Here is a 14192-nt window from a genome sequence, read left to right on the forward strand (position 1 = left end):
TAATCAAGGACTTCATGACTTCCTATAAACTGCCTCAGGCCTCAGGAAGTGGCCCTGCTAGTTAACGGTCATGTGACCACGCAAAGAATCTGGGCAAGAGGATTCACTCCGTTTTTCAGTTTGACAAGCCATTGTGTTTCCTGTGAAGTTACGGCCTCCGGACGAATATGTCGCTGTCGTACGAGCTCTGTGCATTATTGGATTGATTATGTTTAATTGTTTTATTGTGTGACTTAAACCTCTCTGCTTGTCTTCCCCCATCCAGATACCAAAGTGTGACACCATGAAAGTGGCCGTTGTTTTCGTTCTGCTCTTCGCCACAGTCCTCTGCCGGCCGGTGAGTTGTTTTCTGTCGAGTGCAAATTTTGCTGAATTCAAAAGAGCTTCATCCCATTACATTTTGACATGAGTTTTATTACAATTTGACATTGATTTTGAACTTGTATCCATCACTTTTGCTTTTTAGGCGAGAAAAGTTACTGAAAGCAGTTCAGAGAGCTCTGAGGAAATGGTGAGTACCTAGAGAGAGAAAGAAAAAGGAAGAGAGAGAGAGAGAGAGAGAGAGAGAGAGAGAGAGAGAGAGAGAGAGAGAGAGAGAGAGAGAGAGAGAGAGAGAGAGAGAGAGAGAGAGAGAGAGAGAGAGAGCGAGAGAGACTTCCACTTTGAATAATGTTGGTCTCGTCCACAGATGAGACAACCAGCTCAACCCCTCAATGGAAAGCTGGCAGAGGTTCCTCAGGAGAGTGTTGCACCTGTACAGGTAAAATATTAATATTTCTCATTCCGCCACGTCTAGTTCAACTTGTTCTCCTCTTGTCGTATTATGTTTCGTTGTTGCAGTCATGAAGGTTATCTTTGATTTGATGACATATTTTACAGAAAAAAACAAACTGCAGGTGATGAGCTCTTAAAATTGGGGCATTTAAGTTGCATTATTAGAAAAGGAGGATCCAGTGTTTTTGGTACCTAACTCTTACGAGGGAAATCAGGACGTCTCGGCCTCTGCAAGCTGCTTCTAATGAGTCCCACAACTGTATGGAAGTATAACACTGAAGTACCCCTTTATGTTTTGCATCCTGTGTGGATGATACAAAGAGAGCAGGCGCTCAACAGCCTATTTTTGAAGCCATGTTACAAGAATAGAAAAGCGATAAAAAGCAAAAAAGAAAATGATTCATATGTATTCTGTCTCTCTCATTTTGCAGAATGTTGCAGCAGCTGCCGGCTCAGACGAGAGCACAGCGAGTTCAGATGAAGACGAGGTGAGAGAGCGTTTCCAATTGGGTCACTCAGAATCATTCAAGACAAATCTTGCTAAATTTTCCTCCCTGTGTCTCGTACGGACTACAGCTCTGGTGCAGTTTATGATGGTGTCATTTAATGGTTCTTGCAGCAGGCGGCAGCAGATGCTCTCGTAGACTTGGAATCCGCCAGCACGGACACAACTTCATCGCCAGATACAGCCTCTGTCAGCCAGGACAGTGAAGACAGCGATGATGATGATGACGATGATGATACAGAGGAGAGTGTGAGTAAAAATCACACTGGCTACATATAAGGCGTGTCAGGTTTGTGTCTAGTGCATTATCAATAACTCAACCAAATATGTCGCAACACACAACCATACAGACAAAATAGACATACTTTTTCTCAAAACTGTACAAATATAATACATAATGCAGGCCTGCTATAAGTGCCTCTTCATTTGTTTCTTTTAATAACGAGTACTACTGAGTTTAGTATAGTATTATAAGTTCTCTAACTTTTTTTGAGATTCAAATGTTTGACTTGACTTTGGACACAAACAGTAGCTACAAAAGCTATTCAAGCTAACAGTGACAAGCTAGTAGTCATAGTACTACATCTATGTTTGCAATGTCATCACATTTTCAGCTTATTTCCCACCTCTCTGTCGCCAGGAAACCGAGGAGGATGAAACTAGTGAAAGCTCAGAGTCGGGCGAGTCCTCCACCATCGCTCCCACCACCGTCGACCCTGTGATTGTCACAGAGGAGCCCTTTGCTGAAACCACTGCCGAGCCCATCGTGCCTACCATCGTCACCGACCAGGAAACCGCCCGCGGCGACAGCTTGGGAGGCTACCCCAGTGACTACAAGTCCATTATCTACGTGGAGGACAAATCCTACCACAAGGCTCCCTACAAGTCCTACGAGTACATGGGAAAGAAGATGGCGTACGACATGACGAAGGACAATGAGGTGGACAAGTCACCGAAGGCGTACAAGGTACTGGTTAGTTTGAGTTTCCATAGAGTCCAAAATGAATTCAATGCCCTCACATACTAACAGTCCAATAATCACTGAAGCGCTACCTTTTATTTGGCTCTTACTATATATCAGTGTTTACATAATGCAGAGTCGGAGTTGGTGCTTAAACATGTATCTTAAAGCCACGACACCTTTCTGTCACTTCATTCTACAAAACACCTGAATGTAAAAAAAAAACGCACGACATAAACTTCCACCACTAGTGCAGTTTTGTGTGTGCGGTGTGCAGACAAATCAAACCAACTAATCCTCTCATCCCTCCTGTGCCTCACCCCCAGGCTCTTCAAATCCACAACGACATCCTGGAGGAGGACACCAGTACCCCTGAGATGGAGAGCCAAGGCCTCGACGTCTCCTTCAACCCTTCTAAGGACCAGGACCTCAGCCCCCGCCAGGCCTCCCTCCCCGAGAAGGAGGAGAGTGCTAGCACCAGCGACGCCACCACCAGCGAGAGCACCAGTGCTCCGGAGGAAGAGGAGCAGGATGAGGAGGAGGAGAAGCAGAACGACAGCAGCACCAGCGTAAGCACCAGCGAGGAGTCAGAGGACGAGGACAGCCAGAGCAGCGAGGAGGCCACGGCCACGCCCGGAGCCGCTGACAGCGAATCAGATGAGAGCCCCGAGACCGATTCAAATGAGGAGGAAGTGGTGGGACCTGACACCACCACTGACACACCAGCGTTAATCACGGCCAAATAGATAATAAATCCTGGAAATGGGAGTGGGCGGCGGTGTCAGAAAGAGTCGCATAAAGAGCACACTCTACATCCAGGTGCAGATCGCTTCCCTCTCTCCTAGGGCCAAACAGGGACTGCCACGCCTAATTATTATTAATTTCAATGTGTTTACAAATATCCCTTTGATTATTTGTGCATCTTTGGGGAACATAAATGCTTTTCCTTCTGGATTGTATTTGAATAAACCTATAACTCCTGCATCCTATGGTCTGGTTGCCCTGGTAAAGTTTGACCCCGCAAGCGAAAAGTGGTAGGATGTTGAAACTGATGACTGCAACGTGGAGGTTGACTTACCTCATGACCTTTGTCCCCGCCCCCTCTCCACTCTGGTACTGTAGGTCAAAACTGGAAAAGAACAAAGACAAAATGTTGAGTCCTGATATCTACACACCACTGCATTTAACCATTACCTAATAACTGCAACATGCCATTGTTATTGTGCTTATAAGACAAGAGTGAAAAGTTCACCATCTATTTAAATGCGTGTAATCATTTTCAGCAATTTAAACTTGACATTAGGCCATACATTTTCTGCCTGTGTGGCTTAGCTTCATTGCTCGCTCGTATCACATTTGGTGGTATAAATAAAGGGAAGTAAACCCAGATAAAAACACCCCATCCATCACAGGGTTCAGTCAGGTATAGACACAGTACCCACACACGCACACACACTGTACACATACACACGCAGTACACAGACACACACACAGACACAAACACAAACACCACATTCCTGTTCATTTGCACAGTAACCTACCTACACTACATGTTGTTTGTTTGTCCCATGTTGTTTTCTGTAATGTATCATATTGTATCATTTCTAAAATATGAATAAAGTTCTTTTTCATAAAAAGAAATGCTGGTTGTTGACATTTGTCTTAGATGTAAACATGCCTGGTGAGACAAGATAAATAATAAAAAAACTAATAATTTATTATCAGCGTATAATATATGTAATGAGCAAGCAACTGTAAAATACACTGAAAATATCTCACAATTTTGCACAAAGGTAACCATCTAACACGCAGGCAAATCATGTATACAGCATGTTGCCAGACCTGTAACAGAAAAGTATTCTCATCAGTGCAGAATTGTAATTTAAACATTAAAAGTAATGTGAAGTTAGCTAAAACAGCCCAAACTTGACCCAAACCTGCACTATGCATGTAAACATCCGTTCTTTTGTCAAGTGAAAGCTTAGGCCTTTGAGGGCAGACCTGCCGGAGTAATTTTGACAGGAATCCCACGTTCAAGCCCCTTTGTCTAGACTTCCCCTTCCCATCTGTTAATGTCCTCCCCGTATAGACACATAAACACACAGGGCGCTCTGACTGATTACAGGCTTTGTATCGTCTGTGCCCCCAAACTGCAGCGGTGAAGCCCCTCAGGTGCAAACCATGAGACAGGTAAAAATGTGTGAAGTCTGATGTTCCTGTCGCAACTCTGAACTGCTAGTTTGAGGATGGAGTATGCGTTACTGAGCCGACAGTGATGTCTATTCACTGGTACAACTATCCACAGCTGAAAGGACAACTCTTACAAGTTTGTGTATCATATGTGCCAAATGAAGGAAATAATGTGATGCTCATGAGTACACTACACAGGGATGGGAGAATCTGAGGCCAGGAGCAACACTCATATCTTGATTGTTATCAATTTTATTTTTTTAATTACATTTTTTAAAAAACAAACAAAAAAAAGTTGCACATTAATTCATAAATGTGATCTAACAGAGGTAACAGGCAAACAGGAAGCATATGTGCTTATTTTGCTCGTAATTGGGACGAAGTAAACATTTATTGAGTATTTTAACATACAATTGTTTGATTATTGCAATACCACATAAGGGTCAAAAGAAAAGTACCTTGAGGCAGTTGTTTTTAAATATTGCAGAGGGCCCACTTATTTCACACCGGCCTCACTGACTCTCTGTTCTTATGTGTTGACCTTTTGGTTGGCTTGATAGCCCACTCTGGTTTACAGTTACAATCTTGAAAATACCGTTTTCATTAGGCGATAAGCGATAATTGGATGTGTGCTCGCACTACCCAGAGAGCATCTCTTGTGACCTTTCCCGGTGATGTCACCACCCAGTTTGTATTACAGCAAATGCAAGAGCTTTCATCAGTGGGCCATAGTGACACATCTTTTAATAGGAATGGGGTTAGTTAGTTGTCTCCTCTGTTTTCTGTGATGGGAGCTTCTGTTGGAATCTCCTCGGTGAAACACTGACTCTCACATCCAGGTGGCGTTGCGGCAACGGGTGTGGTCGGTTTTGCTGGCGGGGGAGTTGTCACTCTCACGGTTGGCTCATCTGTAATAATTGTGTCTGGTTCAGGCGTGGTTGCGCTCCCGTCTACCGTAGCGGCGGTGGTCACAGCAGTGTCGATCACAATCGAGGTGGTCTGATCTGGGATCAGGTCTTCCTCAGAGGACTCTTCTGAAGATTGACTCTCTGAAGATTCACTGGATTCGGAAGACTCTGAGGACGAGTCTTCGTATCGAGAAGATTCAATAGACCGCCAGGACAACCTGCTATTCCCGCCCAGCCATCCCTGTGTCAAGTCATTGTCAGCGATGTCAGCGTCATGATGTCGAGGCCAACCGATCTGTGGAGGGAATATCCAATGAAAGCATTACTCTCTAAAGCTGTCGGATAAAGACATCAATTTTTTGTTGTTTTTTTTCCAGCCCATTATCCACAGATAACACCTCTATTCTACACCGAAACCATCAACTCTACTGTCAGTAGCATACGATTTAGATTCATTCCAGAGGTCACATTTCAACAATGATGTCCTTGATGGCACCGAGTCATGGCAACATTGACCTTTACCTTGTTAACTTCCCGTGTGGCTGTTGGAATTGACGTGATCCAACAAACTGTTTTTATTTTTATTGTCCACATTGCACACGTTGAACATCATCAGTTCCAAGCAATGCAGGACAATACATTAAACTTACATATCTTGGTTTTGTTTTTTTTGTCCTCCTTCACTGAATCAAAACCATCGCTGCCAATAAATGTATTCTAATTTCAGTATGATTTCAAAGTCTATTCATTTTTGATTAGTGAGCTAAGTTAAGATTAATTGGTTTATCAATTAGTTTATGTAGGTGATATTTGTAAATGAATGGGGGAAAGTAACTAGAGTGGTTTTTACTATGTGTTCGAGCAAGTAGAAAAAGTCATGATAAACAGAACCTAAAGAAAGAACCAAAAGTCTAAAGCATGAAGTTCCCTCCTGGAGATTACAAGGTTACATCCCTTGACAGGAATGTATTGGTTAAAACAAACGGTTCCTTAAAAAATAACCTTATCAGCAATAGGCTTTTTGTTAGGATGCTTATCAGGTCATAGGGAAATTATGATAAAGTTCCCTTACTCGATGATCAGCAGTTGGAGACATCACAATTTTAGCATACGCAGGATCTTTCCTTACTGTGGACATTAACCAGCAATAAAGAGAGATGATTTGAATCAGTCTATACATATTCATATTAAAAAAATACAACCGTTTGACCTCAGCAGTAAGTAAACCGAGACTCAGTGAGTATGAGAGAGCAAGAGAACAGTGAGGGTGAAGGATGAGGGAACATTCAGCTTTGTGGTTAGCTTACCGACTTGGCGACGGCTGTTGTAGACACAAGAGTGATGACGAGGGCGGTCATCAGAAGCTGCATCTCTGATTGATTCTTGTCTGTGAAGGAGGGAAGCCACAAACAAAAACACATTCATTTACACACAACCATCAAGGCATTAGAGGCATTATGATCAGCTATACACCAGAGAAATGCAATCATCTATCCAACGAAAGCATCTTTTCCCAAGAGACAGGTACTCACACACTTAGTGAGAAGGAAATCCCTAAAACATCCAACATAGAGAACTTACCTGTTTTCTGTCTCACTGGTTCTTTCTTACTTCTCTTAAATTCCAAATATGATCGATTGGATCCTGTGCAGCTGTGATCGCTCTCTGTGTGAATGCAGAAAGATGTCTGACCTTCATGTGAGACTGGCTGCTGCTCATATATGCTGGCGGAGAGGCTGTGCTGGGCAGGGCTGTGACAGGCAGGGGGGCCTGGAGGGAGGATTGGGCAATATTTGGTTGCCAGGGGCTGAAATGGAGGGGAGGGGCAGGAGAGGATTTCCACACACTTTTTGGTCGCCTAAATGCATGCATGAATCAGTGGAAATGGTATTTCTCATGATTCACGAGTCGTGTATTTTTTCCCCACACATTTGAATATCTGCTGACTACTCGCCAACACACTCGTGGTGTTTGGAGGCTGCACAAAATACAGGGAAGAACGGAAGTACAATTCAAAAATATTCCTACGTTTGTGTACTTCAGCGTATCCAGCGCAGACGACGAGTGTGTTGTCTGCATGCATGGAAAAGAGAGGACAGGAGGATCGACTCTTTTGTATTATTTATTCATGGTGAGGGTACAAGGGGTGCATCAATGTTTTGTAAAATGATCATTAATTGTCATTCCAGGATGATGTTGTACATGAAAGGGAACATCATTAAGTACTCAGGTTCCTGTGGATACTAGCTATAGTGATACAAAAAGCACACAGTAAAACACAATTAAAATATAACAATACATAAAGGTGTCAATATTAGCAGTAATTACGTCCATATTGGACTTTTGGCTTTGTGCTCCAATGACAGCTGAGTAAAATGTTTACATCCATGTTGCAATGTTCCTAGACACATTTAGTAATAAGTAGTCGCATCTTAAGTAAGCTAATGCCAGCAAACATTGGCCAAGAATTTAGCAAGAGGAGGTGGCCAAACGTCAGATCACAGACGTCAGGCAGGTTTCCTTCCTTCTTATTTATGTGGCAACTTCAAAGAGATTTGGAAATGGACAAATAGGTTGGTTGCGGGTATATTTTATGAGATGACATAAAGTATCGCTCGAAAAGTAACTTCTGGTGTTATTCATTCGGACATACAGGACGTTTAACTTCAAAATGGGGAAAAGTTGCCAGAGTAAAAGTTATCATTGTGACTGTGCCTTGTCACATTGCATGCTGTAGTCATTGCTGTTGGCCTCTTGAAGCAATGTTGCCTAGTGCCCATATGCTATCTAATAATGCGGCACTAGACTAAAAAAAAAACGTCATCACTACATTTCTTTTTGTCCCTTTTTGTCAAGTCCGCTCCTCAGGATTCACTTCCAATGCAAATGTTCCGTACCAATGCAGGAAGTAGTGTACCCTTCATGCAGAGAGACAGGAAGTGAGGTGGTGATGGTGGATTGACATGTCTTAATTAAAGATATATTTTTTAACCGTAACCACAATCTTCCCTAAACATCTCCTATACTAAAGTTACCATTTGCAGATATTGTAGAAATACATATCTTTTTATCGTGGGACTATAATCACAGACGTTGGATGACGCTTTGTATCAAAGGCTGATCTGAAATATGACATGGCGACAGGAGGCGACTGAGAAATGACGAATGGAGACGGAAGTCTGAATGAGGTGATGGAGACATGATCCAACATACTGGCTGGTTCAAGGTTGAGCAGTCAGTGGAATGTTACAGTAGAGTCAGAGCGTAGCCACACTTTGATCAGACCTGTGTGTGTGTGTGTGTGTGTGTGTGTGTGTGTGTGTGTGTGTGTGTGTGGGTGCGCGTGTGTGTGTGTGTGTGTGTGTGCGTGTGTGTGTGTTTGTGTGTGTGACACCACTGTGTTACCTCATCACTCTGAAACTTTCCCGCTCCTCTCTTCCTCTCTCTTCTCTTTGCGAAAACACCTCCGGATGAATCATGAAAAGTTGACAAATTACAAGTTTGAGGACACAGATCAGCACAACAAACCAAATCCCGTTTGGGTTTTGGACTGTTGGTCAGCAGAAACAAGCCTTTGCTTCTGGGAATTTTTGATGGGTATTTTCTTGGCCACAGTTTTAGGGATGGCTGTGGTTCCCAGATGACGCATCATAATATCTAACTGATTGTCTGACTTTTCATGTGGCACAGGTCAAAGTTTTCAAATTTTGTGGCGACAACCTCTCGACAGATTGACACTAAATGACTTTTATGAATCCCAGTGACTTTGGGGTTGTGGGTGAAACTATTCATATAATGCACTGTTTGATTGCCTTGTCATGTAATTCAGACACGTATGTTTCCCTCTGGAAGAACTCTGGAATTACTTTGGTGATCTCTGAACTTTTCCTCTTGTATCATGATCAGCTCAAATTTTAAGACCAAATACCTGCAACTGTGTTGTGTTCAGGGGTATTTCCAACAGCCTGAGAGACACAAACCCACTTTCAACTTTCTGCTGCGGATCCTCATTCACGTACACATGTGAGCATCCGTTCTGAGTCAGAAACAGCTCTGGAAACAGTTTTAACCACATGGTTTAATCATCATCCACAGCCTTTCAGGGAAAAATCCTAACTCTAGTCAATTAATACCGTCATCCAACGACAGTAATCTTTAGTCAGGTATAGCTGAGCACAGGAAGTGCTCATTGAAGTCTGTTGAGGAGTGGTTAATTTAAACATCTTTCGGAAGTTGAACAGCGAAAACAGTAAAGTACTGTTTTGGGGTTAAACAGTAACAAAATAACATAATAATGTCATCACAATACAAACCTTTAGGACTTAAGAATTGGGGCAAGCTTGTAGGAGTTGACAGTAAAACTCTCCCCTGTGGTAAGTTAAGGTCAGACTTTGTTTTTTGGGAACAGTGCCTTCTATTTTAAGATGTCTTTCTCTTGCTTTTTATTTGAGTAAGGAAGTTAAAATAAGTAGGCTGTGGCTCATTGTTGGCTACCGAGCGTGTCCCATGAGTTGTTTGCTTAAAGATAGCCTTACAACATTTCCTGTTGCTCATTTTAGCAACATCTGCCCGCACTCTTGTTAATAAATCAAGTACCATTTTACCGTAAAGTGACAAACGGGGCTGCAAAGGACGTGATGTATAAAGAGACACATCTGCAGAATGTTTTCGCTGTAAGTTAACCTTGCAAATGGAAAGAGACTGATTAACAGACCATGTGATTCAACTACAGAGGGACATCTTGTGCTGCAAGTCACTCTATTCCCCTTCATATAACCGACATCTAAGGCATGGTCAAGGGTGCAAGGCAAATAAAAGACTTGGTTCAGGGTTAAGGAAATATTGTGCTTTTAGTTAAATATTTGAAATGTCAATGCCACTGTGCAGTCAAACTTAGTTTAAATGTAATTTTTAAAAAGCACACAAGAGAATAACATTGATTCACTGAACAGAGCACAACATCATATTTCAAGTCCATTAGTTTAATGTATACATTGTTATGTATACATTATGAACACTTTCTACAAGTGGTACTTTGTCTCGATGTGGTTTTAATCCAGAACCTACATTTGTTAGCTCTGCACTGCAGTGTGCACTTAGACTTAATCAAAGGCACCACCCAGTGGCGGAGGCCGTGCAGCACATTCACAAACATCACAAACTGAGAGGGAGCAGAATTAATAACATTAAAGGAACAAGATCAATCAGTCTTAGGCAGGTTTATTTGGGGGTACTTGAGGTGGGGCTACTTGTTGTCCAAATAGCCTATGTCTCATTATTACTTTATCAGCCATTATATTCCTCTCAGCTGTCTTTCTGTGTTGTATCTTGTATTTTACATAAACCTGGTGATTAGTGGCAAATTAGTTATCAGGGGGTTGACAAATTAACAGAAATACCTCACATTGCTCATATCAAAATAGAACGAGGACCCTTTCAGATTTCTGAAACTATAATTCTGAAAAATAATACTTTTGGCATAAGTAGCCATACTTAATGTTAACAGTGAGTTGCTTTGCTGGAAGAAGTTAAGGCTTCACATGACAAAACAGCCACCAATTATAAATGCAGGTGTTCTCACCGCAACTCCAAAATCTCCCTCTCTTATATACGTCTTTCAGTTTGGAGTTTATCAAACGGCTCACTGGTGAACCAGAACCAGTGAGGTTTCAGCCTCAGCCAGGCAGACAGGGAAACCTGCAACCGTTTTTTTCCAACTGAATAAAACAGCAGACATTTCCGTTCTGTTAGTAGACGTTTGTGTTTTGGTGTATGTGCGTGTGGTGTTGAAGATATCAGACTAGAGATTAAATGTATTGCAATTCACAAATTCTTCCTGTATGGTTCAGGTTTCCAAATGCAATTGGTACATGGGCGTATAATATGTTTTTATACATACACAAAATTCCTATTTTAAGTGTATTACTCAAAAGCCACAAAATATTACTTGGTTTATGGCTAATGCCCTTCATAACTATTGCCAAAAATCTCAGCTAATCTAGCACACTCAAGTGAGATAGTGAACACGCTAAACATCAGCATGTTTGCATCATCATTGTGCACATGTCAGCATGTCGAAGTTAGCATCACCACTGTGTCCGAGTCCAGCCTCATAGAGCTGCTTGAACGACTGCAGGCTCTTTATTTTTATGCAAGCCTCTTTTTCTGTCAGACTGTGGTTTTCAAACAGTCCCGAGCAAGTGCAGCATGAGAGAGGAAGAGGCCGCTTCCTGTGTCACTTCTTTCTCTGTATATTGCGGGCAGTAAAGGAACTGAAGAATAAAACACATGGTTATTCACAGCACTTCAAGTGCACCGTGCAGTGTTTTCACTGAGCATCACTGCCAGCCTGTGAGACTATTATTCCTCTTGTTTCTATGATACTTCTACTTGTCCTGTCACACACGAAGAACATACAACACAATGTGCATGTACATTTGGACAGAATTTAGAACACACACACACACACACACACACACACACACACACACACACACACACACACACACACACACAAACACATTGCTAAGAGTATTTATGGCTTGATAATAGCAGTGCATCACTGAAAACAGCACCACTATTATTACTGCTGCCCAGTAATGGCGACAAATAGAGAGGCGAGTAGCAGCGGTGGGAAGTAACTAAGTACATTTATTTTTGGGTAATTCTGCTAGTAAGTTCACTTTAATAACGTTTGCAGAGCAACTCATCTTTCAACAGTTTAGTCCGAGATGTGGGTGTGTTCTGCAATTACAAAGGTATTTCTCACTTCTTTATGACTCACAGAATTGTTTTTATTTCTGAACTTGAAGTCTTCAGACATAAGTGATCGTCCAAGATCTGGAAGATTACCTTCAGTGACATCACTCGAGGCAATTTTTCAGACCTAACATGACTCCTTCCGTCGACAAAAGGCTTTAAACTACTGTTTTAAAATAAGCAGTAATTATTCTATTTACCTTCAGGTAGCAATGAAGTATTTTTACATTCTGTTTTGTAATATTTATTTTTTTACATAAATTAAAGGAACTGATCAGTTGTTTAACACGTCAGTTGTGGATTTTTTTTTAGATTAAGAGAATATGACAGGAAGTAAACCTGTGAATAAATAGGAAGGGAGTGTTAAACTGTAATTCAGGCTAGGACATAAATGATTGTAACAACACTCAGGTTCTTCCCCGACTCTGCTGAACCAGCAATCATTGTCCACAGTACACTAACTTAGCAATATGAAACCATAGATGTCCGCTAAATTCGCTAATGATTCCCAAGTAGAGGGTCGCAATCCAGAAGTGGGTCGCGGACCCGTGATTCCTGGGGGTTGCAGATCCATGCCTAGGGGATGAAAACTTGTAAGAAAAAAGCCCTGTGCTTTTATTTTTGAGGGTTTTTTTTATTTTGAAGGGGAGTTCCGTCTATTCACACTCTTTAATGCTGCGTTCACACCTCACTTTGCTTCTGTGATTTTACACGGCGGACTAATTGTGTGCGTCATCCGCGCTAGACGCGCCGCAGAGGGGGAGGGGCTTATCACCACGAAAACAGTTTATTTCCACTCTTCCACCATGGAAGAAATAACCACTATTTCTGCTTTGTACATGTTGTGGAAGTCCTAAAAATGTTGGAACATCAAACGCCCTCATGTCTGGGTTCATATTATTATCCTGAATGAGGCAAATGTCAGTGTTACGCCTCAGATTGAAGTGAGCGCTGCTTCATGTTGTTCAGCATTTACTTACCGATGAGGTAATTAGAAGAAAAGTTACTTTTTTTACACTTGAATCTTTTTTATATTGCAATTTAGGATCTCGTGGAGTTGAGGAAAGATGGTTAGAAAAACAACACGTGAAACACACTTTGGTTTGAAGTAGGAAGAAAGAAGAAGAGCGTGGGCAGGAGAGGAGGATGTCATGGAAAAGTGTTTGGAAAAAGGGACGAATAGTAGCAGGCACGATGGGAGGGCGGCGATGACATGTACTGTTATTAAAGCTTCCACGAATAAATGCTCAACACCCTGTTGAGGAGCAGAGACAAAGACATCGGGCTGAGCCTTAGTATCCATGAGTGTTTTACGCACACGTTTACATTTTTTGTAAACAATTTGTTTTTGGCACCAACAATATTTATAGAAGTGACTTTTTGTCAGTTTGACTGCTGCATGAATGTAAATGATGTACTATATTCATTGTACTAAGAGCTGGGATTCACATGGGATACATTTTTGGTCGCTGAAGTGGTACTCTTCTACTTTTCAAGCCTATTATTCATGACTTCAGAACGTGTAACTAGATGAATTAATTCAACACGATTGTCCAAAGTTAAATATTCTCTACACTATGTCGCCTGACTTTCAGGATGGATTTTGACTTTCCGTTACTATTAGTTACTGGAGGGGCTCTTATCTGAACTGTCCATATGTCAATGGTTACCTTAATAACCTTTGTTTTGTTCGTGTGTAGCTGCTTATTATTGTGTCACTACCATCCAACAAACATCAATATTTGAGTCTTAGAAACATTGTATGACCCCTCCGAACAACCCCAAGTGGAGCCCAAACACAAATGATGACCCATTGAATGGAAGTCTACAGCCATGCTAACAGCTATGTGAGGCTGTAGCCATACGTGCTTGCTAAATGCTAACTTTAGCATGTGGATGTGCCCACAATGACAAAGCCAACATGTTGACACTAAGCAAGTATATTATTAACCTTGTCAATCCATATTCATCATGGCATTTTAGCATGCTAACCTTTGCCAGGTATCACTTAACAAAAAGCACAGCTAAAGTTGAAATGTCATTAGTTTTGCAAGCTTTATAGAAATTGAATTCCTTGACAACCTGCAATTTTACC

General features: G+C 41.7%; 2 protein-coding genes across 2 annotated transcripts; one reads left to right on the forward strand and one right to left on the reverse strand.

Annotated features, from left to right (window-relative positions):
• Positions 1-283: 283 nt before the first annotated feature.
• Positions 284-2986, forward strand: spp1 (secreted phosphoprotein 1). Its single transcript, XM_068574804.1, has 7 exons — positions 284-337; positions 467-511; positions 689-760; positions 1206-1262; positions 1394-1528; positions 1920-2246; positions 2567-2986. The coding sequence occupies exons 1-7, from the start codon at positions 284-286 to the stop codon at positions 2984-2986; spliced, it is 1110 nt and encodes a 369-aa protein (XP_068430905.1).
• Positions 2987-5139: 2153 nt separating this feature from the next.
• LOC137784243 (daf-12-interacting protein 1-like) lies at positions 5140-7014 on the reverse strand. Its single transcript, XM_068574761.1, has 3 exons — positions 6920-7014; positions 6646-6725; positions 5140-5633 (listed from the first exon to the last, which is right to left on the reverse strand). Exons 2-3 carry the CDS (start codon positions 6706-6708, stop codon positions 5193-5195), a joined length of 504 nt encoding a protein of 167 aa, XP_068430862.1. The 5' UTR covers positions 6709-6725; positions 6920-7014; the 3' UTR covers positions 5140-5192.
• Between the last annotated feature and the right edge of the window lie 7178 nt (positions 7015-14192).

Source organism: Clinocottus analis, unplaced genomic scaffold (genome assembly GCF_023055335.1).
Source record: "Clinocottus analis isolate CAN_PGR_092001 unplaced genomic scaffold, fCliAna1.0.p SCAF_13, whole genome shotgun sequence".
Taxonomy (NCBI): domain Eukaryota; kingdom Metazoa; phylum Chordata; class Actinopteri; order Perciformes; family Cottidae; genus Clinocottus; species Clinocottus analis.

Coding starts and splice junctions, on each gene's coding strand:
- spp1 (XM_068574804.1), top strand. CDS start 284: ATGAAAGTGGCCGTTGTTTTCGTTCTGCTCTTCGCCACAGTCCTCTGC. Junction 1,263..1,393: donor CGAGTTCAGATGAAGACGAG/GTGAGAGAGCGT, acceptor TGGTTCTTGCAG/CAGGCGGCAGCAGATGCTCT. Junction 1,529..1,919: donor ATGATGATACAGAGGAGAGT/GTGAGTAAAAAT, acceptor CTCTGTCGCCAG/GAAACCGAGGAGGATGAAAC.
- LOC137784243 (XM_068574761.1), bottom strand. CDS start 6,708: ATGCAGCTTCTGATGACCGCCCTCGTCATCACTCTTGTGTCTACAACA. Junction 5,634..6,645: donor CAACAGCCGTCGCCAAGTCG/GTAAGCTAACCA, acceptor TTCCCTCCACAG/ATCGGTTGGCCTCGACATCA.